Raw genomic sequence first — 18,964 nt, forward strand, 5'->3', positions numbered from 1 at the left:
ACAGTGACGTGTGCTGTCAAGATGGAAAGCAGGGGAGAGGGCAGTGTGTGGTCAGGGATGCAGGCTGACACCGAGGCATCTGTGTGAGCATCAGGTGTCTGGGAAAGCCCTTGTCCACAATCTTGGAGGGAGAGCGGTCCAGGCAGAGGCAAAGCAGTGTGAGCCTGGCATGTCTGAGGAACTGATGAAAGGCTGACGTGGAGAGTCCATCGTATTCCCCATGTCCTCAAAGAGGCCGCAGACCAGCTGCTAAATCCCCCCTAACGTTTCTACACATTTACTGTGAGGACAGGGAGACCATAACATTATTTTTTTATATAGCATTTTTAGCCTATCACCGTGTGCTATGAGACAGAACTGTCATGGCTGGGGCAAAGGACCAAGAGAAGGCCTGGGGACTCTGAGGACACATCACACAAGGCCCTTCTCTTGGCCAGTGCCAGCCACTTGGACAGATGTTGGGCCCTCGCCCTATGGGGGCTCTTCACTGTCCAGCTGTGCAGCGAGTCATGCTTAAGGCCACCAATGGCCATGAATGACTCAGAGCACTTCCTTCCTCAGTTTCATTCAGGTCAATTAACTGCATCTCAGGCTCAGCCATGGTAACTTGTTGCTAAAAGGCCACTTCCCTGATCACCTGCAGAGAGGGCAACACGAGGCCGTGCTGAGGTGACAGGGATCAGGTGGCATACGTTTGCAGGCCATGGGCCCAAAGTGCCCTCAGGCAAGACTGCTCTGGTCAATGTGACAGCCCGAGGTCCCCCCTGTCTCCGCCTGGTTTCAGGAGGCCCGGGAGCTGCAGGGATTGTCAGGGAGTGAATCCTCAGCCTGGGAAAGGTCTCCTGTCTACCAGCCCCTCTGCCTTCTGGTTTTGCTGGCAGGACACCCAGCTCTCCACAGAACACGGGCAATGAACCCAGTTAAAACCACATCCTGCAGCCTCTAATGAGAGCTTAGGCCTGACGCACCTGGGCTGTGCCCACTCAGGCCCCTGACAAGTAACCTTGGCACCTCCCTTGGTGCAATTAGCTGAGCAGGGACCTAGGAGCCTGAATCCAGGCCAAGGACAGTAACAAACGCAACCCGAGTGTCTTCTCAGGTGCCTGGAGGTCGTCAGTCTGTCCTGCTCACAGCGGCTCTGACTCCCTAAGGTGCACATGGGATGGGGGCCCAGCCCAGGGGCTTCCTGAGAATCCCAGGCACCAGCCGCCAGCAAGCTCACTGCCCTGACTGAACAGGGAGGACAGACTGCTCCTGGGGAAATCTCCTTCTCCTGGTAGCACATGTTTTACAACTGTGATATATTTTTCATCTCCAGAAAAGCCTGTGGGCTCAGCAGAGCAGCCAGCCATCCTCTGGGCATACAGAACGGGTCCTGGGAGGCCCCCTGACCTCTGAGGCCTGACTATATAAAGCACATTTAACGTCCTCTTTACTCACAAAGGCACCATCCGTGCTGTGGGTTATCTGTAGCAAACAGAATTCTCAAGACTGGCTTCTGCAGTTTAAGTCAAGATGTGTTCAAGGAACAGAAACTCATTTATTATCTTTTTCAGGCCTTATCCCTTGGTCCTAAGGGACTGAAAAATGGAAACAACATCTCCCGATACCTCCCTATACCAAAACCGAATGAAACTCTGGAAACACAGCCCAAAGTCAACACCCCCACTTCCAGAAGATGCATCAGTTCCTCTGGATTAGCCATGCCCAACTTTCTTCAGTCATCCAGAGAGGGGGGCCACCATGATCCCCAGGATAACCCATTTCTCCTCCCACCACCAGGGGACAACACACAAATAGTCTACCTGCTCACAAGTTGTTAGGCCTGTGAGCTTCTCAGCAAGATCACCAAGGTGTTTTCCTGAACCTGAGATAGTTTACAGTTTTACCGTCCCCACCTTCCCTTGCCCCTGGAGCTCTACCTGCACTCTGGAAACCACTGGCTTCAGCCTCACTGAGTCCTTTCAAAATCCACAGGCTACCAGCACCCACCCAGGCGGAGAAGTACATGATCAGGAACAGTGCCATCAGCACGTGGGGGCACTGGGAGCAGCCTCCTCACTGGCGGACCTTGCTGGACCAGCACAGTAGCCAAGGGTCATTGATCCAGCATGAGATTCTTTAAGTCTGTACACACCAGCCCCGCTTAGTCCACACATTAGGGAACTAAAAACGAGCACAATGTCCCTGCAGCTGCACGCAGCATACTCACTGCACGTTTAAGCTTTTATGTTTCATAGCCCAAACCTGCTGACTGGTACCTGCAAGGCTTGTGTGGAATGATGTGCAAGGCTTGCTCATGCTGGGTTCACTGACCCTGAACAATTGCTGAGGGCCGGGGCAGAAGGGGCTCAGTTTGGATGGACTCCTTCCGGGAGAAAACGTAAAGCCCTCTGTCTTTCCTTCAAGGCTCTGCAAAGGGTGAGTCTCTGCCCACCTTTCCGGACTGGTCTCTAAAGTCCCCTGCAGAGACTGGCCACCCACCCCTCTCCCAACAAGCATGCCTTATACTTTCCCTGCACTCTTTGAGTTTTAATCACACCCGTACTTTATCTAAAATGGCTTTCCCACTAATCTCTATTCAACTGTGATTCCTCCTTCGGCTCCAGCCCAACCCAGCTGGCTCCGTGAAAACTCCTGGATCTCTGCACACCTGGCTGCTCTTCCTGCTTGGACACCCTCAGCACCTGCTTAAGGCCGGTCCCTCCAGGATTTACACACTGGCCTGGACGGGGGTGACTGTGGGCGAGCCCGCCTCTGGGTCCAGCCCTGAGCTATGCACAGCAGGGAGCATGTGATGTACTCCTAGTGAGGATGCACAAGACCACCCACAGACTGGCTGAGACTCACAGGAGAGCAGGGAGCGGTGAGGTGTCATTCTTTTGTGCCAAGCTGAGGTCTTTTTTTTTTTGGTGAGATGAACTTGGGTGAGTGTGATGAAGCCAAGGGCAGACACTGAGTTTTCATTCTAGTTGCTACACCATTAAGGTTGCTGACCGGCCCCCGAGGGACCAGGAACAAAAGGCATCACAGCAAGTGAGAGGCCCAAGTGACCAATATTCACATGGGCTGGTCATTCAGCTAAAAGCCTTGTTTACTAAGAAAAGAAAAGGACCTGTGGTCAAGCTCCGGGGCCACGTGCTGGAAGCCTGGGTGCAGGGTCTGTGTCCCCTGCCCAGTGCTTCCTCCTCAGCAGCTGCTCAATTACCATTACTGAACAAATGAATTCCTCTTTATTCAGAGTCCATTCAAATACAGGTACCTTCATATGTGCAATGTTACTGGAGAAATAAAAGTAGAATCGACACAGAGAACAAACACTGCCCACATTTCTTCACTGGAGGATGGGTGTTATCCAAGCCACAACGTCTGCACCGTCCGATCCCATGGACAACAGCCACCATGGAGATGAAATGTGAGCAAACAGGAGGAAGGAAATATCCCGTGTTGAGATCATCACACCTACATCTCTGCTGCAGTGTCGAGAACCATTTCACCATCTCGGAGCTGATACATGGCGTGTAGACGAAGACATCAGTGACGTGCAATGATGTCTGGGAATGTTCAAGAGGCCTTGGCTTTCACTTTGGACAGCAACATCTCGTTCTTGCGGCCTTCCTGCAGGGGAAACAGGAAGAGAGAGCAGAGAGGTGGGGACCGTGTTATCGCCCACCTCTGCATCCTTCCCTGTCCCTGGAGAGGCCTGTGGATCAGTGGACAGGCCTCCTTTTCCATTGCCACCAGCGTAGGGGAGGTTCCTGGACACACGCTGACCTTCAAGGCCCCGACAGTCACAAAGACTGACTGTCAGACTGAGGACAGGGGAGGATTAGGCACTGTCATCCCTAAAGACTTCAATCCCCAAGGGGCAGAAGCAGAAAGCAGACACTTCTCTGATCTTGGATGCCTCCAGTAAGGAAGGGGAAAGTCTTGGACACCACGGCCCAAGGAGTCCTAAGAGACAGCAGATGGAGCATGTAGAAGAGCTCTTACTCCACAAGAGCGAAGGTTAAGAATACCCTCAGCTTTAACAGAAAAACCCACAGCAGAGAGGGAGAGAAACATATCGAGGGACACCTTTCCCATAAAGTGAGCTGTAGGAAACCCATCACTGAGGGTGCTGCAGGATGTGGACGAGGTCACTGGCCTCATCCCCTGTGTGCAGAGTCTGGCATCCAGGGTACCAGGCCATGGCTGTGTTGTTTTGAATCCCCTTCTTCCACAGCATCTCACTGTGCGTCCTCCTCCCCGCTTGCAGTGGCCTTGATAGCTCAGGATACTTTCGTCTGCTAGCACATCATGTCCACTTCCTCCCTGGACCGCAAGGAGCCCAGTTTACAGTGAGAGGTGAGCATGGAAGGGGAAGGACCTCGAGGGGTTGACCTTCAGTCACGACGCTGCCACTTAGTGTGGAAGAAAAACTTGGTCACCCTTGGCCCTTTCTGCATCCAAGACCCCCAAAGTCCCCAAAGATGTTTCCACCTCCCTGGGCCTGGCCAGATGCTCCCACTTCTCTGGAGGCCCTTTGCTCTCGGCTGCAGCGACCCTGGTTCATCTTCAGGGTTTCTGTATGCCTTCCATTCAGAACTAGGGAGGGCTGGGTGGGTGTGAAGCTGAGTTGTTCTGCCAGAAGCAAGATACTCTGACATTTTTTAAGCACATGTTTTTGGAGGGGGAGATAACTTCTAGGGGGTGGGAAGAGAAAGAAGGTGAAGATGAGTAACATTTGTTGTGTTAGAGAAGTTGAGAAGGAAGTTTTCTTATTTAAAATGAGTTATTGAGATCTGCTTGGGGGAAAAGCCTCCAGTACCAAAAAAAAACAAAAAACGTAAGTGGGGAGCAGTAAAGACGAATACAACAGGCAGAGAGGCATACTATTACACTGGTAGACTGCTTTCTCTAATTCTGTGTTTTTGAAAATTTCCATAAGAAAAAGATAAACAATATAACAAGGAATAAATAAGTTTTAATTGCTATTCACATAACCTTATGAAGGAAGAAAATCAAAAAATAACCCCAAAACAAAAAACCTCGGAAGCATCAAAACTGCTGCTATGGCAAAATCCCCAGCAGGGGTCCTTCTTCTCATCACACCACACTGAGACGAGGCTTCAAGTTTTTGGTAAAGACATTTCAGGCCGTCATGCCTGGTGTGTGAGCACTACTTAATTCATGCAATCTCCTGGAAGCCTTTCGGGAGATGACAGAATGATATTGTCTGCCAGTTCAAAGCAAATACAGAGAAAGTCCTTTAGGTCTTTCTCCTCGCATCTGCTTCTCGTCTGCAGAAGAAAGTATGGGGCCTGTTATGTGCCAGACACTGCGAGCTCCACTCACTCGAGATTATGTGCCCAAACTCAGCATCATAAAAATGTATGGCTGGCTTTGTCAGGGCCAGGCAAGAACCTAAATCTTAGTTTGGGCAACTTGTGAGAAACTGTGCTTTGAGAAACATGATTAGTTGGTGTAATACTGCCATTAAGGTGTTTTCAGAGTATATGTTTTTTCCCTGGCAGACTTGTTATTAACAAACCCTCCCAGGGCAAGCGAGTCAATGGAATTTTAGAGATAACTCAATGTCTCTACTCAAAAGGGTCTTGATCCCAGAGGAGGTTGGAGTCAGGATGAGGGCATGACCTAGTGCCTGCATGGAGCCCACGGGGTCACAGGAGCTCAATTAATGTGGAGTCAACTGTACCCCATAAAGGGATGATTGGGGTGGTCAAGGGAAAGCTGTGGAGGCTCAGTGGTAAGGAATTTGCCTGGAAATGCAGGATATGCTGGAGACTCGGGTTTGATTCCTGGTCGGGACAATCCCCTGGAGAAGGAAATGGCAACCCACTCCAGTATTCTTGCCTGGAGAATCCCATGGACAAGAGCCTGGCAGCCAACAGTCATAGGGTTGCAGAGAGTCAGACCTGACTGAGCACATACGCATGCCAAGTGGTGGCCAAAGACCATGTTCTGGATGACGCTGCTCTGCATGAAGAATACTTACTGCCCAGCATGGTGCTGGGACCAGGATTCGGTAAGAATTCAGAACTGGGGAGAAGAAAACAAGCAGGTCGGGAAAAACAAGCAGAGGAGGCAGAGCAGAGGTTCTGGGAGAAGATTCCATCCTGGGATGAAAATCTGATTTTTCAAACTGCTTTTCTCCCACAAATGAGATCTTACACGAATCTGCAACATGTAAAATGGCAGAATTACTCTAACTGGAAGGATGCAGTGGGAGCTAGGGAGCAGCAAGGAAGCCTTAACACCTGCGGTGGCCCCAACTTACCTCAGAGGAGCTTGAAAAAAATTTCTAAGATTTTAGAATGCTAACTCATGGTTTTAAATTTTTACCAAGTAAGATGATTAAAAAAAAAAAGGGAGTACACACTGTCACCATCATTTTATAAGAGAGGCAATTGTAGTATCAAAAAATAAGACGTATTTTTTTTAAAAAAGGTGAGTCCTTTAAGTGAAATACATGTAGCCATCTGCAGCAAATATTCCATTCCCCTTCCCCTTCTTCCATCTTGCTTTGGATTGCAGGACACAGAAGCCAGCACACCTGGTCTGCTCTGGGGTCTTTATGGGTTCTGAGGGACCCACCTTCGGTCTCTGAGTGACAGTAACTGTGCCAAAGAGGCGGGAACATGGAAATCTTGACCTTAACATATCTGAGGGAACTGCTTCCTTCAGAGATGACCCCCAGCCTTCACTCCAAGAGCCTGCAGTGTAGTAACGAGCTTTTCCATCTCACTTTTATTTGCTTTGACTTTGACAGCTTATACTTACCCTCCCAATTCATTTGCTCTTTGTTTCTGCTGTCAAAATGGCAGTGTTGGTGTGTCCAAGCAACGTTTAAGTGTAATTCTTCTCCTCTGGGCCTTTTCTCTTTGTGTGTTATTTGGGAAAAAGATCTCAGGTGGGGAGCGGTGGGTCCCCGTTTACTACCTGTAGCTCTCTTGCTGGCCCTTTGGCTCCAACCCCTGCTGACCAGAGGCTTCCAGACGCGGAGCAGTTCACCTGGTCACTTTGCCCAAGACCAAGTTCTCACTGGGGAGGGGCCTTCCCTGACCACACCCGCTACATCAGTCCCCTCAAGGCAAAGGGTGGAATTACTTCTGATTTGTTATTACTCGTTTATTGAAAGGATGAGACATTCTGAAATGCCTACAGTTGTGGCTCTACAATAATAGGAAGAAGCAGCAGAGGAGGAAAACGGGGGAAGGCAGGAAGGAAGAGCGAAGAGCCACAGAAAACATGTAAGAGCGAAAACGTTGGTATGGAAAGACGATTTTTTATTCCATTGACCACATGCCAGGATACAACTACCTTTAGCTTCCCTGTATCTTCAGAAATCTCTAAATTCACTAAAACCACACAGATTTATATTAGAAAAAACCACACAGATTTATATTAGAAAAGGTGAAAGAAGCCCTGAAAATAAAGCTGATGAAATCTTGGCAAGTGACAAAATGAAGTCAGCTTTCTGGAAAATCTCTTAAGAAAAGGGCACTTTCCTTTCTGGAATGATGGACAGTAATCCTGCCCAAGTGCAAGAGAAAAGACAGGGGTCAACAACATTTGGCAAAGGGTGGGTGTGACAGGTGCCAGACACGTGCACAGCTGGTCCCTACCCATGTGCATGGTAGGCCAGTGGCAGGATGTGAACCCAAGCCTGTCACATTCACAGTTCACTCCCCTCACACATGGCTTCTCAAGGTTCCTCGCAGCTTAAGATTGGGAGGAAGGGAAATGCTAGACCTGAATCTATACCAAACACTGTTTCCAGGTGGCCCTGCAATACCATTTTACTTGTGAGTTTAATGTGGCTACAGAGTGTCAAGAAAATGAAGTGATGTTTCTTAGAACTGAAGTTCAGTTAGAGCTTCAAGATGGGCCACAAAACAACACAATCGTGAACTACTTAGATGCACACTTTACTGTCAGGTCAACTGACCACTTGCTATTTCCATTTCAGACCGGTGGAAAACCAAAGAAACGCTCTGGTTTGCAGAGGTTCATCTGGGGGCGTGGTGCTGAACAAGAATCTTGCCCAGCCTCAAGGGCCCCATCCCCCTCTTACCTCCTTGAACTCTTTCACGGTCTTAAAGTACAGCCTCTGTTTTTCTAACAATTCCAAGTACTGGTCGTTCAGCTGGTCTCTTCTCATCTTGTTTTCTTGTTTCTTCTTCTCCATCTGTTGAAACATTTTGGGAAACAGTGATGAAAAGCCATGTTCTGACCAAGGGTAGCTGACAATGTCCAGAAGGAAACTATTGTTAACTTCTCATGGATTTCCTTCCAGTAGTTTCCTTCTATGCATCATTTCTGAGGTTGTTTTTATTTATCTGCATGATACGGCATAGGAACTATAATCTGTTCAGCAATTCTCCTATCATTGGGCGTTAACTGCTTCATTTAACTCTTTGTGTGTGTGTGTTTGTGTGAGTACAATTTCACAAGAAACAGGTAGGCAGTTTCCTCTTTACTCAGGAACCTTTCCACAGGCCACAGACACCTATTCTATCACTTGCACTCCCTGCTGGTCTGGTCTGTGTACACCCTGTACCTGCTGGTTCTGGGGGAACCTGTGCTCTGGGGCACAGACACTCCCCTGCCACCTCTATCTACGCAGAACCCATCATGGTACCCAGATACAGGGGGCTGTGTTTTTGTTTCTTTTAAACAAACACAACGAAAGACATCCATTCAAATAAGTGCTATTCTGCAGAGCAGACAGACTTAATCTATTTCAGTGCCAATCAACACTCAAAGTCTACCTGGAACCCTCAATGAGAACTATTTTTGGACTCAATGAATTCACTCATTCAACAAAGAGTTCTTTGGTGCCAACCACAGGTCAGGTGCTGTGCCAGCCACCAGCAACACAGACATGAGAGGAGACAGCCCTCCCCATTCAGGGACCTGAGCACCCTCCTGGTGCCCAGCCACCTCGTGGGGGTACAGACACAGCAGCAGCCTCCTCTACTGGCAAGAACCAAGGTGCCTTCATCATGAAGCTTAGGGCAGAATGGAGGGAATGAAGGTGTCAGGCCCATTTCCTTCCCAGGGAATGCTCCAGATAGTAACAGAAAGGGAAGCCAAAGAGGGGAAAAAAGCCGAATAACTTCCTCTTGTTCTTTACTATGAGCAAGACTACCTCCCCGAGGATGAGCATATTGAGTGGAAAGTCCCTGCACTGAGGCTGGGTTGTTACAGGCCTGTGGTTGGCCAGGTTCTCTGCTCCCCACCTCCCTCTAACCCCAGATCATCAAGAAGGGACTCCACTCTCTCCCGCAAGACAGTCTCCCTGCCCTGGGTAAGTGGCCCCACACATGGACAGCTGCTGTCTCACTTTGCCCTCATTTTTGTGGCTGAAAATAGTCTTGTCACCAGTGACACTTTTTTTTTCTCTTCTGACATGATTTTGTTGACATCCTTAATAAGGAGATGAATATTTTGCTAGAGGGAAAGGGACATGGCAAGCTTTTGTCTGCAGTTCCTCTCTGCTAAGATGGGATTACAGGCAGTTTGAAGGGGTGGATTTTTAGGACAGGTCCTAAAGCAATTCTTTCATGTGTTTACATTCTGGCCATGCTCCCTGGACTACTCCATCCCAGGACTGTGAAAGGAGATGCCCTTTGTCCCCAGAAGGTTTCACTGCCATGCCCGAGGACCCGGTGTGTGACACATTTCTAAAGTAGGACCAAAAGCAAGAGGCATTGGAAGTGTTAGTTAGGACTTGTCTGCTGCGGTAGTGGGAGCCCATGGCTGCAAGTCTGGCTTCCAGACCATCAGCAAGTCTTCTTTTCTCCTGACAAAGTGTGCACGCGAGGAGCCACAGAGTGCAGATATGCTCACGCTGCCCCTAGCCTGGATGATTCTCTGCAAAGCGATCTCTGGAGCCCCCACATCCCTTTCAGTTCCTATTTTCTCTTCTGAGGCCCAGTATCCTCTCACTTTGGCAGAATTCAACAATTACATGCATTTTTATAGGGAACTCCTAGAGACTAAAATGCTCTTGAGGTGTAAGGAATGGATCCCTGATGGCAGAATGTCAAGAACCAGAGAGCCAGTGAGGACTTGATTCTGGGCAAGAGAGAAGGCCTGCTGGTGAAAGCCAGCTTCCTCATCTGTGAAATGGGGGGAACACACTCACTTAAGAGGGCTTCTGGGAGGATGAGCACAGTGCTTGACACTCAGTAGGTATTACATCCACAGAGCTGTTGCTAAGAGTCTGAACAACTGATGCAGGCAGCCTATGGATCTGGCCTGCCCATTGTAGGGTCAGAGACCTTAGTGGGACCCCTTGTAGAGACACTGAAGATGTGTCTTCAGAATTGAGAGCACATCCCCAGGACAACTGGAAGAGACCTGCTTTCCCCAGGGCCTTCTCCCATCACCAGTGTAAAACTCTGGTCAGGTTATAGAAAAAAGGCAATCTGACCTTCATTCGACTTTGCTTAATTCCTTCTACGATCTGTTCCATCTGACGTAAAAACTGGTCCCGGGAAGCAGGGGAGGCCATGGCTCTGAAAGAAAGACCAGCAGAGGTATGACCAGCAAACAGGATTCAAGAAAAGGGGAGGAATCGAGGAGTTAAGTCCAGATAATGCCCCAGGAGGCAGACAGGCCTCTGCAAGGCAGGAAGGACCCATGGGGCCCCTATGATCCCAGGCAGCCAGAGATTTTAAACAGTGAGCAAGGCATGAAAATTAGCTTGGTCTGATAAATGAATATTAATCTGTTTTTCCCCCAATCCTCTCTATAATTTTCTTACTAATAGGCACTTTCATAAATAAAATGTGACTGAACTTAACAATTTAAAAAAACTTTTGAATGGTGACAGGTACTGCTTAAGGAATAAATTTCACTTAGTCTTTAAAAATCTGAAGATTTAGAGGCACCGATCAAGGCACTGGCTGTCCAGTGGTTAAGACTTCACCTTCCAGTGCAGTGAGTTGAGTTTGATCCCTGGTGGGGGAGCTAAGATCCCCCATGCCAAAAAACTAGAACATCAATAACAGAAGCAATATCATAACAAATTCAATAAAGGCTTAAAAAAAAAAGATTGGGAGACACTTTCTGGGATTTTCCTAAAACCAGGCTGGTAAACCTAGTCCTGTTTCCAGGAGCAGCAGCTAAACAAGTGATGACCTAAAACATGCCTGTTCACCTCCAGTCCCGCAGAGGGACTGACACGAGAAGGATCAGAGCACACGATGCAAGTATGAGAAGAAATCTTTCAAAGGATGGGCCAAGAGACAGCAGGACTTCCACAAAAACACTCCAACCTCAGCTTCTCTCAATGATCAGGGGATACAGATGAAGGCATCGTTTTTAGAAATGTCACAAGGCTGTAAGTCCCTAACTGAATCTGAATATTAAATGGAGCTATTTGTTTTCAATTAGAAGTGAAACTTGAAGTCCAGAGCTTGTAATCCATTAAGATCTTAGCTGCTGGTCATAGCCGAGTCCATGCTGGTAAGAGAGGAAGTCTTCTGGACAGACAACTAGCCTGGGGCTGCCTGGATGGCAGACAAGGGAATGGTCATCTTTGAGGGCTGGTATGATTTGAGTAGAGGTGGGCTTTGCTCTTCAGTTTTTAAAGAAAATATTTATATTTGAACACAGTAATTTAGAGTATGCACATGACTTAAAATCTACCACCAAATTTGAAAACTATTTAAAAAAATATAGGTTATTACCTATATTTTATTTTTTTATTTACTTTTTTCCCTAACCAAGGATTGAATCCAGGCCCTCCATGGTGAAAGAGCAGAGTCCTAACAACTGGAAGGCCAGGGAATTCCCTCATTATCTAAATTTTAAAGCATCTCTATGTGTGCAAAAACAAATGTTATTAATCTAATCTTAGTAGGACAAAAGTAACCTAGAACGAAATTATAGTAGGTAGGCATAGTCAAATTATTTGAAAGCTAACTCTCCCCCTAAGCTATTCCTTGGTGTTTTAAAAATTTTCTGTAACATCATTATGTTTTTGTAAGAACTCAAGGTCTGCATAAACCAAGATACATCTGCACACAGCAACAGGGGTGGAAGTGTAAGAATCCCAGCCTGGGCACTGAGCCTTGCTGCAAAACAGAGGTGAGCCGACACTGTGTAGGGCACATGGATACTGACTGGAAGAGAATGGACAGCACTTACTGTGAGAAGTTCTCATGAATGGAGTTCAGCAGGCTGATCTGGGGAGGAAGGAAGAACAAGAACAATAAACAAAGGCTGAAAGATGCCCGTGCTACCCCAGCCACTGAAAGCCTGGTGCCTGTCTCTGGATACTGCTTCTGAAAGGAACACACCTTGTTCATGCAGGTGAAAAGTAACACAAAGACAAGAGCAATGTGTTCTCAGCCTCACAGTTTCCCCAGAGCCTCCAGCTGTAACAAGCATGACCTTGGTAGCATAGGAGGAGGGCTCCGTGATGGGACCTAAACCCCAGCTGAGACACATCTAGGCCAACATTAGGGCTCCTTGGGGAAGCTGCACCACTGTCCTTTTGATCTCATCAAACACTGAACTTCATTTTCAGGGCCATCAGCCCAGCGGAGAGGCAGTGGGGGAGGGAAGGTGAGAACACTGTGCCCACCCTACTCCTTCCCACAGAGTTTCTGCCAATGTGTCTGCTGCCAGGCAGCTCTGAGAGCCTCCACGGGTACGTGCCCCATTCAAGGTCCCTCCCCCATGGAAATGCCATGGCCCGCACACAAGACCCTTTATCTGCCCTGATGACAGTCCAGGGCAGGGCTCTGAGTCTGGAGTCTAGAAACCTAGGCTGTCTTTCCAGCTCTGTCACTGACCTTGCTTGTGAGCCCAAAACTAAGCATTTACTATACTTGGACTCAGGTTCACACTCTGAAACATGGAGACGATATTCTTGTCCTTGACTCCACAGGCATGTTGAAAGCTAAAATATCACAAGTATAAATAGATTTGGAATAAAATGTACAAATTACCCAAATGAAAAGTTCTAACTGCATTAATATGGCTTGGAATTAAAAAGCCGCCACCACCCTGCATACTCCTAAAGGAATGCAATAACCTTAAACACTGCTGATGAAGGGAAGTCAATGGGGTTTAAGGTTTTCTCACAAGGAGCTGGCCTGTCCCTGAGTTAGGGGACAAGTCTTCCCCTTACCAGGTGGGAAGACCCCCAAGTCAGGGTGTGCAGCAGAGCGATCCCCCAAGTCTGATGAAAATCCCCCCAATGGACTCATCTGTTCAAACACTGATCAAATGTTTGTTATGTGTCTATCACTGTGCAAGGCCATGGATACAGATAAAACAGAACCCAACCCCTCCTCAAGGAGTGCCTCTTGGAGGACAGAGATTGATCTGGTTTGACTGACAAAAATAGGTAGTCAACAGCGAACTCAAACTGGGGCTATGGAACAACCTAGAGGGGTGGGGGGGGGGTGGGAGGGAGGGTCAAGAAGGAGGGGACACATGTCCACCTATGGCTGACTATGCTGATGTATGGCAGAAACCAACACAATATTGTAAAGTAATTATCCTTCAATTAAAAAAAAAAACCCAAAAATAAAAAATAGGTAGTCAAGATAACAATAGCCACAGAGGCTTCCATTTGGGTCCAGGTAAAAGATACACCTGTAATAGAATTCTTATTAAAGTGGTAATTAGTGCAGGCTGTAGGATGATAACGAAATAAAAAAAGATTCTGTCACCCTCAAGGTGAGGGGTAGGCAGGAACTAATACATATCACTGTGTGCTAGGAACCTCACAGACACTGTCTCATTCATTCTCTTATCACTGTAGGATATGTGGTGAGGGTGAGGAGGTCAGACTAAAACCCAAACCCAATGACTCCAGAGCGCCCACCCTGCCACCACACTGTGCTGCATGCTGCAGCTGTGAAGACGCCACGGCTCGTTTCTAAATACAGCTGCACACCCGCCCCGAGCCACTGCTTTCCACGGAGGGAGCTCCGAATCACCAGCAGATCTGACCTGAGTGAGAGTTGGAGCAATATGGAGCAGCTGCTCACTGAGGTCACCCCTGCCACTCCTGCTCTCGATTGTACAGTTGAAAGCAGTTCTTTCAGTTCATGCCTCTGTCTGACGCTGACGACTCAACAGCCATTTCCCCAGGTCAACTCTGACGGCCCACCTTCCCCATTTCCTTTAGTTGGTTCTTTCCTTCATTTAAAGCTCAAACTCAAGTTTCACCAACTCCAGGCCCTTCTCCATATGCACCTCTTGTGCTTCCAGGATGTTTCTTTTCAGGATGGTGCCTCTTGCAGGGCACCATACAACCGCTGCCTACTCTACACGGTGACAGCCCCGAGGAATCGTGCACTTTCTGACCTTGTACCCAGCACTGGGCACATGACACACACTCGTCTATGTTATCTTCTTTCTATAAAGGCTCTTACCTCTTTTTCCAAATAAACCTTTTTGTCATCCAGGGTATTATATAAAGTGAAGAACTGCTTGGTTTCTTTGTGCACTGCCGAAACTGTAAATGCAGAGAAATCAGCAAGCACATGGGTGAGAAAATGTGTCAATGATCCCAAGTGCCCTCTCCCTGCTGAGACGCTGCAGGACTGGGACCTGCCGGGCTGGCGTTCACTCTCATTTGCGCGGAAGCCCCATCCATGGTGCACAGAGGCCGTGTGTGTGGGGCTGCTGCAGGCTGGCAGCACGTGGCAGCCGTGACAGCCCTGCCAGGACAGGAGCTAGAGGAAGCGCCCTGCCAGCGTGCAGGATGGGGCATTTCTCTGAATTCCTCCAAGTGAGGGTCCCAGGAGAAAGGGGGCAGGGATGAAGCAGCCCCACGCCAGCTCTCCCTGTCTGTGTGGCTCCCTCCCTTTCCAGGCTCCTCATGAGCAGGAGCCACAGTCGGCTCACTTTTATAAACCCTGTGCTTAAGGGGAAAGATTTAACTTAGGGAAGAAACTATTTTCTGCTGAGAAACTGCCATTGTTGACACCTACCCTGATCATCTGAATTAAATGTGAGGACTAAAACATCTGGGTGGGGGGTAAAACATAAAAGGAAGCACATATGCTCTGAGTAGGGACCGTGCTCCAGCTAGAACTAGGAAGGATGGCTGAGAGGTCAACATCTCAAGGGAAAACTGGGTGTACTTTAGAGAAGACTGGGAGTTTCCCAAGTGGGAACTGAGGGCCCTGGCCTCCTAGACCTGCAGACCAGCTCACAGGGGTGAGGGACACAGGGACTGCAGAGGCCCAGCTGGCCCAGACGAGGCAGGACTCTGATCAGGATTCTGAAGACTGTCCATCCAGTTATGGGGAGCTATGAAATATTAAGGCTTTTAAAGCAAGAGTGTAAAATGATGAAATTTATGTGAGAAAGAGCTCTCAGGCAGGAGTGAGGAGAAGGCAGCTACAGCAGGACTCCAGAAGAAACAGACATGATACTATTCAGAAACAGAATTGGCAGAGCAGCATGAGTCAGAGAAGATGGGGGTCTAGCTGGGCTCGAGAGCACTCACAGTGAGTGAGGAGAAAGATGGGAGGGAGGCAAAGTCTTGTATCTGCCGAGTCTGAGGTACCCAGGAGACAAGCAAGCGTGGAGCCTAAGGAAGGGGTGATGGTCTAGGTCCTGTTTAATGAGGGTAAGTGAGGAAGTCCTTGAAGGGTTTTGTCCAACAGAATGGAGAAAGGGTCCCAGGTGCAGGTAAAAGGAGGAGTCAAGGCCTAGGATGGCAAAGTTCATGGTGTGCTGAACAGCAGTGTGTGGACTGGGGAGGAAGAGGGCTGAGAGCAGGAAAGAGGCCCCCTGGCAGGCCACCTAGACTTGGGAGGATCCTGGATAGAATGAGAGAGCTTTCCTCCAGTCTAGGGAGCTTGTGAGGGTTTGTCACAGGAGAGAAGTGATACAACTGGATGGGTGGATAAGAGGGATTCAGAGAAGCAGCTGCAGACCAGTGAATGGTTACTGGGTTATGATACAAGGAAGAAGACATATGGCAGAAGCACTGCGAAGAAAATGGTAGTGACAGCTTTGAGGGTCACTCTGAGCCTGATGAGACGTGATCCCTGATTTAGGTTGAGGGATACCCAGTCTTGAATGAACACGATGCTGTTAAAGGCAAGGATCACATGAGAAGAAGGTTCACAGAGAAGAAGGACAATGAGTGAGGACTGATCTAGAGATGCTGGGGTCACAAGGTTCCATGTGAAGTTGGAAAGTGGAGCCTGATGGCTGATGCGGATGAGGGTGGGCTGAAAGCATTACTCCAAGAGCTCAATCAGCTTAAGCCATCTATCCAGGGAGAGGGAGTCAGGGCTCCACAGTGTTGTGCCTGGGATTCTGGGCTACGTGGAATGAGTGGGCCTGATGATGAGCTAAAGCCCTTTTCAGGGCTGGCTTCCATGGACAGAAACACCACGCGACAGTGGGTCAGAGCCCCTCGTCCCCTGCCCCTCCCAGGGCCAGCCTCAGGAGAGTACGTGGTCGATGCACCTACTCTGGCGGTAGAGTTCAATAAATCTCTTCTGATACTGTATTAGCTCGGCTCGGCTGGGCACTTCATCAATCTTGCGATGCAAAATTGCTATTTCTCGATTTCTTCGAGCCTAGATGCAAAAGAGATGGGGAGACAACACTATTTGATGAAAGGCCTTATCTGTTCCCACAAAACATTGCCCCCACTCACCCTGTGCCTGCAAACCAGCCCTGGAACGCAGGCACACACCACAGCTGGCTCCGACTCTGACTCCCACCCGGCAGCACGGAGAGAAGGCGTGGCTGTGAACTGGAGCCATCAGTGTACGTGCGTGTAAGCTGCTTCAGGCGTGTCTCACTCTTCGCAGCCCTGTGGACTGTATCCCCCCAGACTCCTCTATCCTTGGGATTCTCCAGGCAAGCCTACTGGAGTGGGTTGCCATGCCCTCCTCTAGGGGATCTTCCCAAGCCAGGAATCGAACCCGCATCTCTGAGTCTCCTGCACTGGCAGACGGGTTCTTTACCACTAGCATCACCTGAGAAGCCCCTAAACTGGAGCCACAGGAGGCATCAAATTAACAGGTCCAGAAGGAAGATTCTGAATGGGACGGTACCCCCGGCCAGCCCACCAGACCCCCAAGGACTCTGGAGCAGCTGATTCCCCAGAGCCAGGTGGGGACCAGAAGCGCTTCCCAGATGACGAGAGACTGATGCCACCCTGCTGCTCCATACAACTTCCAAATCCCTGAGCCTGCCTGAAAAGCTCCTAAAGCATCTTTCTGGCATTTGCCCCCTCCCATGAAATGAACTGGGCTCTATTAGTCAAACTTCTCCTGATTGCATCTGGGAGGCAGAGCCGTGAGGGTGCAGGGGAGACCTCGGGCTCCGAGGCAGGGAGTTTCCTGTGGGAAGCACTGGAGAAGGCTGTCCAGCTCCCCGACACATTCACAGTCTCAATGTTGCCCTCTCCTGAGCCTCCCTGTCCCTCCCTCTCCCAGCTACTTCATCACATTGGCAGATGGGGACCTCTAACTCATTTGCATGCAAAACCCTTCCCAGTGTAAAACCCACTATCAGCTCTGGTGACCAAACCAAAATCAGGTCTGTGGCTTGAGCTAGAGTAGAGGGACAGATCTATTTCTCCTTTTGGCCAAGGCTATATTCCCCATAGGTGCTTGGGCTCTGACGCCTATGCTTCCCTGCCCACCCCCACTCCAGGAATCTATAGATAAAATCATTCATTCTTTTCACTGCATCTTTAACCTCTCCTTTTCTACTGGTTTCTTTTTACTGGCATTTTAAATATGCTGAAGTCCCTCATCCCTTTAAGGCCCTTCCTTAAACCCTGATTAGGGACTTCTCTGTGGCCCAGTCCTTAAGAATCCACCTTCCAATACAAGGGATGTGGCTTTGATTCCTGGTTGGGGAACTAAGACCCGCAAGCCATGGGGCAACCAAGCCCTTGAACTGCAACTAGAGCCCGTGCACCACCATGAAGACCCAGGACAGCCAGAAAACAAAGAAAGAAAAAAGGAAACCGCAAAACCGAGTACTCAAGTGGCTCTGACGTCTTGACTCCCCTCCCCTTCAACCCACTGCCGCTGGCTGCTCCAAACATCCACTGGAAATACTCTCGCCAAGGTCACACAGACCTTCTCTGTGCACCTGTGGCAATTCTCAGCCTCCAGCTCTCTTGAATTCTGGCAACACTGAACCTTCTTTCCACTGAGCCCTCTGCTCAGCTGCCAGGAGACCTCAGACTCCTGTTTTCCCTGGGCCTTGAGCTGCCTGCTTGGTCTCAAGCCTCACTGGTGGAGTCCTTCTTCCCCTCTTCACAGCCTCGATTACCACGTACACAGCGCTGACCCCCAGACCTCCAGCCCAGATTATTCCTACTTGGTGGAGTACCCTAACCTTTAAAAGCCCCACAGAGATTTCATGAACATTTCCCTTCACCATCCCATTCCCTTCAGCCCTATCCTTTCTCCTTGAGGCTTTTTCTCAATGAATAACACAAGGATCCATGCTAATGCCCAAGTCGGAAATTCTCCACCATCTTTGACTCTGCTTTTTTCTCTAACCCATCCCAAGTTCCATTGATACAGCTGCTCAGCCTCTCGGCCGTCAATTTACTTCCATTTACCCTCATTGAGCCAGCCCTGGCCTAGGCTTCAGCACTGACGCCTGGAGCCCCTTGGCTAGTCCCACCAGAACCTGGCATTCCTTTCCCAGAGAGCAGAGAGAAGTTCCAGGTCAAAGTGCAACACAAGTTAACTCTTGGCTTTTAAGTGTCCATGAGCCAGAATCTGGCAACAGAAGAGATTTTACAATGCAGTTTTGACTCTACATGAATTTAAAGCCAACTCTGAAGCCTACTTTCCCATATCTGATAGCCTTCTCACCCCCCCGCCCCAACATACCCCCCGACCACCCCAGGTTATCAACTAACAGCTAAAATGGGCACTTAAACTAATACAATATTGTAAAATTTAAAAATTAAATTAAATTAAATTAAGAGAAA

General features: G+C 48.9%; 1 protein-coding gene across 2 annotated transcripts in view; it reads right to left on the reverse strand.

The window, feature by feature from the left end:
* Window positions 1-3,214: 3,214 nt before the first annotated feature.
* The window catches only part of CCDC93 (coiled-coil domain containing 93), a 106,861-nt gene continuing 91,111 nt past the window's right edge, over window positions 3,215-18,964 (reverse strand). For both annotated transcript variants that reach the window (XM_006066638.4, XM_006066639.4), the window contains 6 exons: window positions 16,466-16,574; window positions 14,406-14,488; window positions 12,163-12,200; window positions 10,442-10,526; window positions 8,078-8,191; window positions 3,215-3,618 (listed from right to left, as the gene is read on the reverse strand). In XM_006066638.4, coding sequence (XP_006066700.4) covers window positions 3,565-3,618; window positions 8,078-8,191; window positions 10,442-10,526; window positions 12,163-12,200; window positions 14,406-14,488; window positions 16,466-16,574 — 483 coding nt within the window. In that variant the 3' untranslated portion in view covers window positions 3,215-3,564. The remainder of the gene's footprint in view (window positions 3,619-8,077; window positions 8,192-10,441; window positions 10,527-12,162; window positions 12,201-14,405; window positions 14,489-16,465; window positions 16,575-18,964) is intronic.

The sequence above is a fragment of the Bubalus bubalis genome, chromosome 2 (assembly GCF_019923935.1).
Source record: "Bubalus bubalis isolate 160015118507 breed Murrah chromosome 2, NDDB_SH_1, whole genome shotgun sequence".
Taxonomy (NCBI): Eukaryota; Metazoa; Chordata; class Mammalia; order Artiodactyla; family Bovidae; genus Bubalus; species Bubalus bubalis.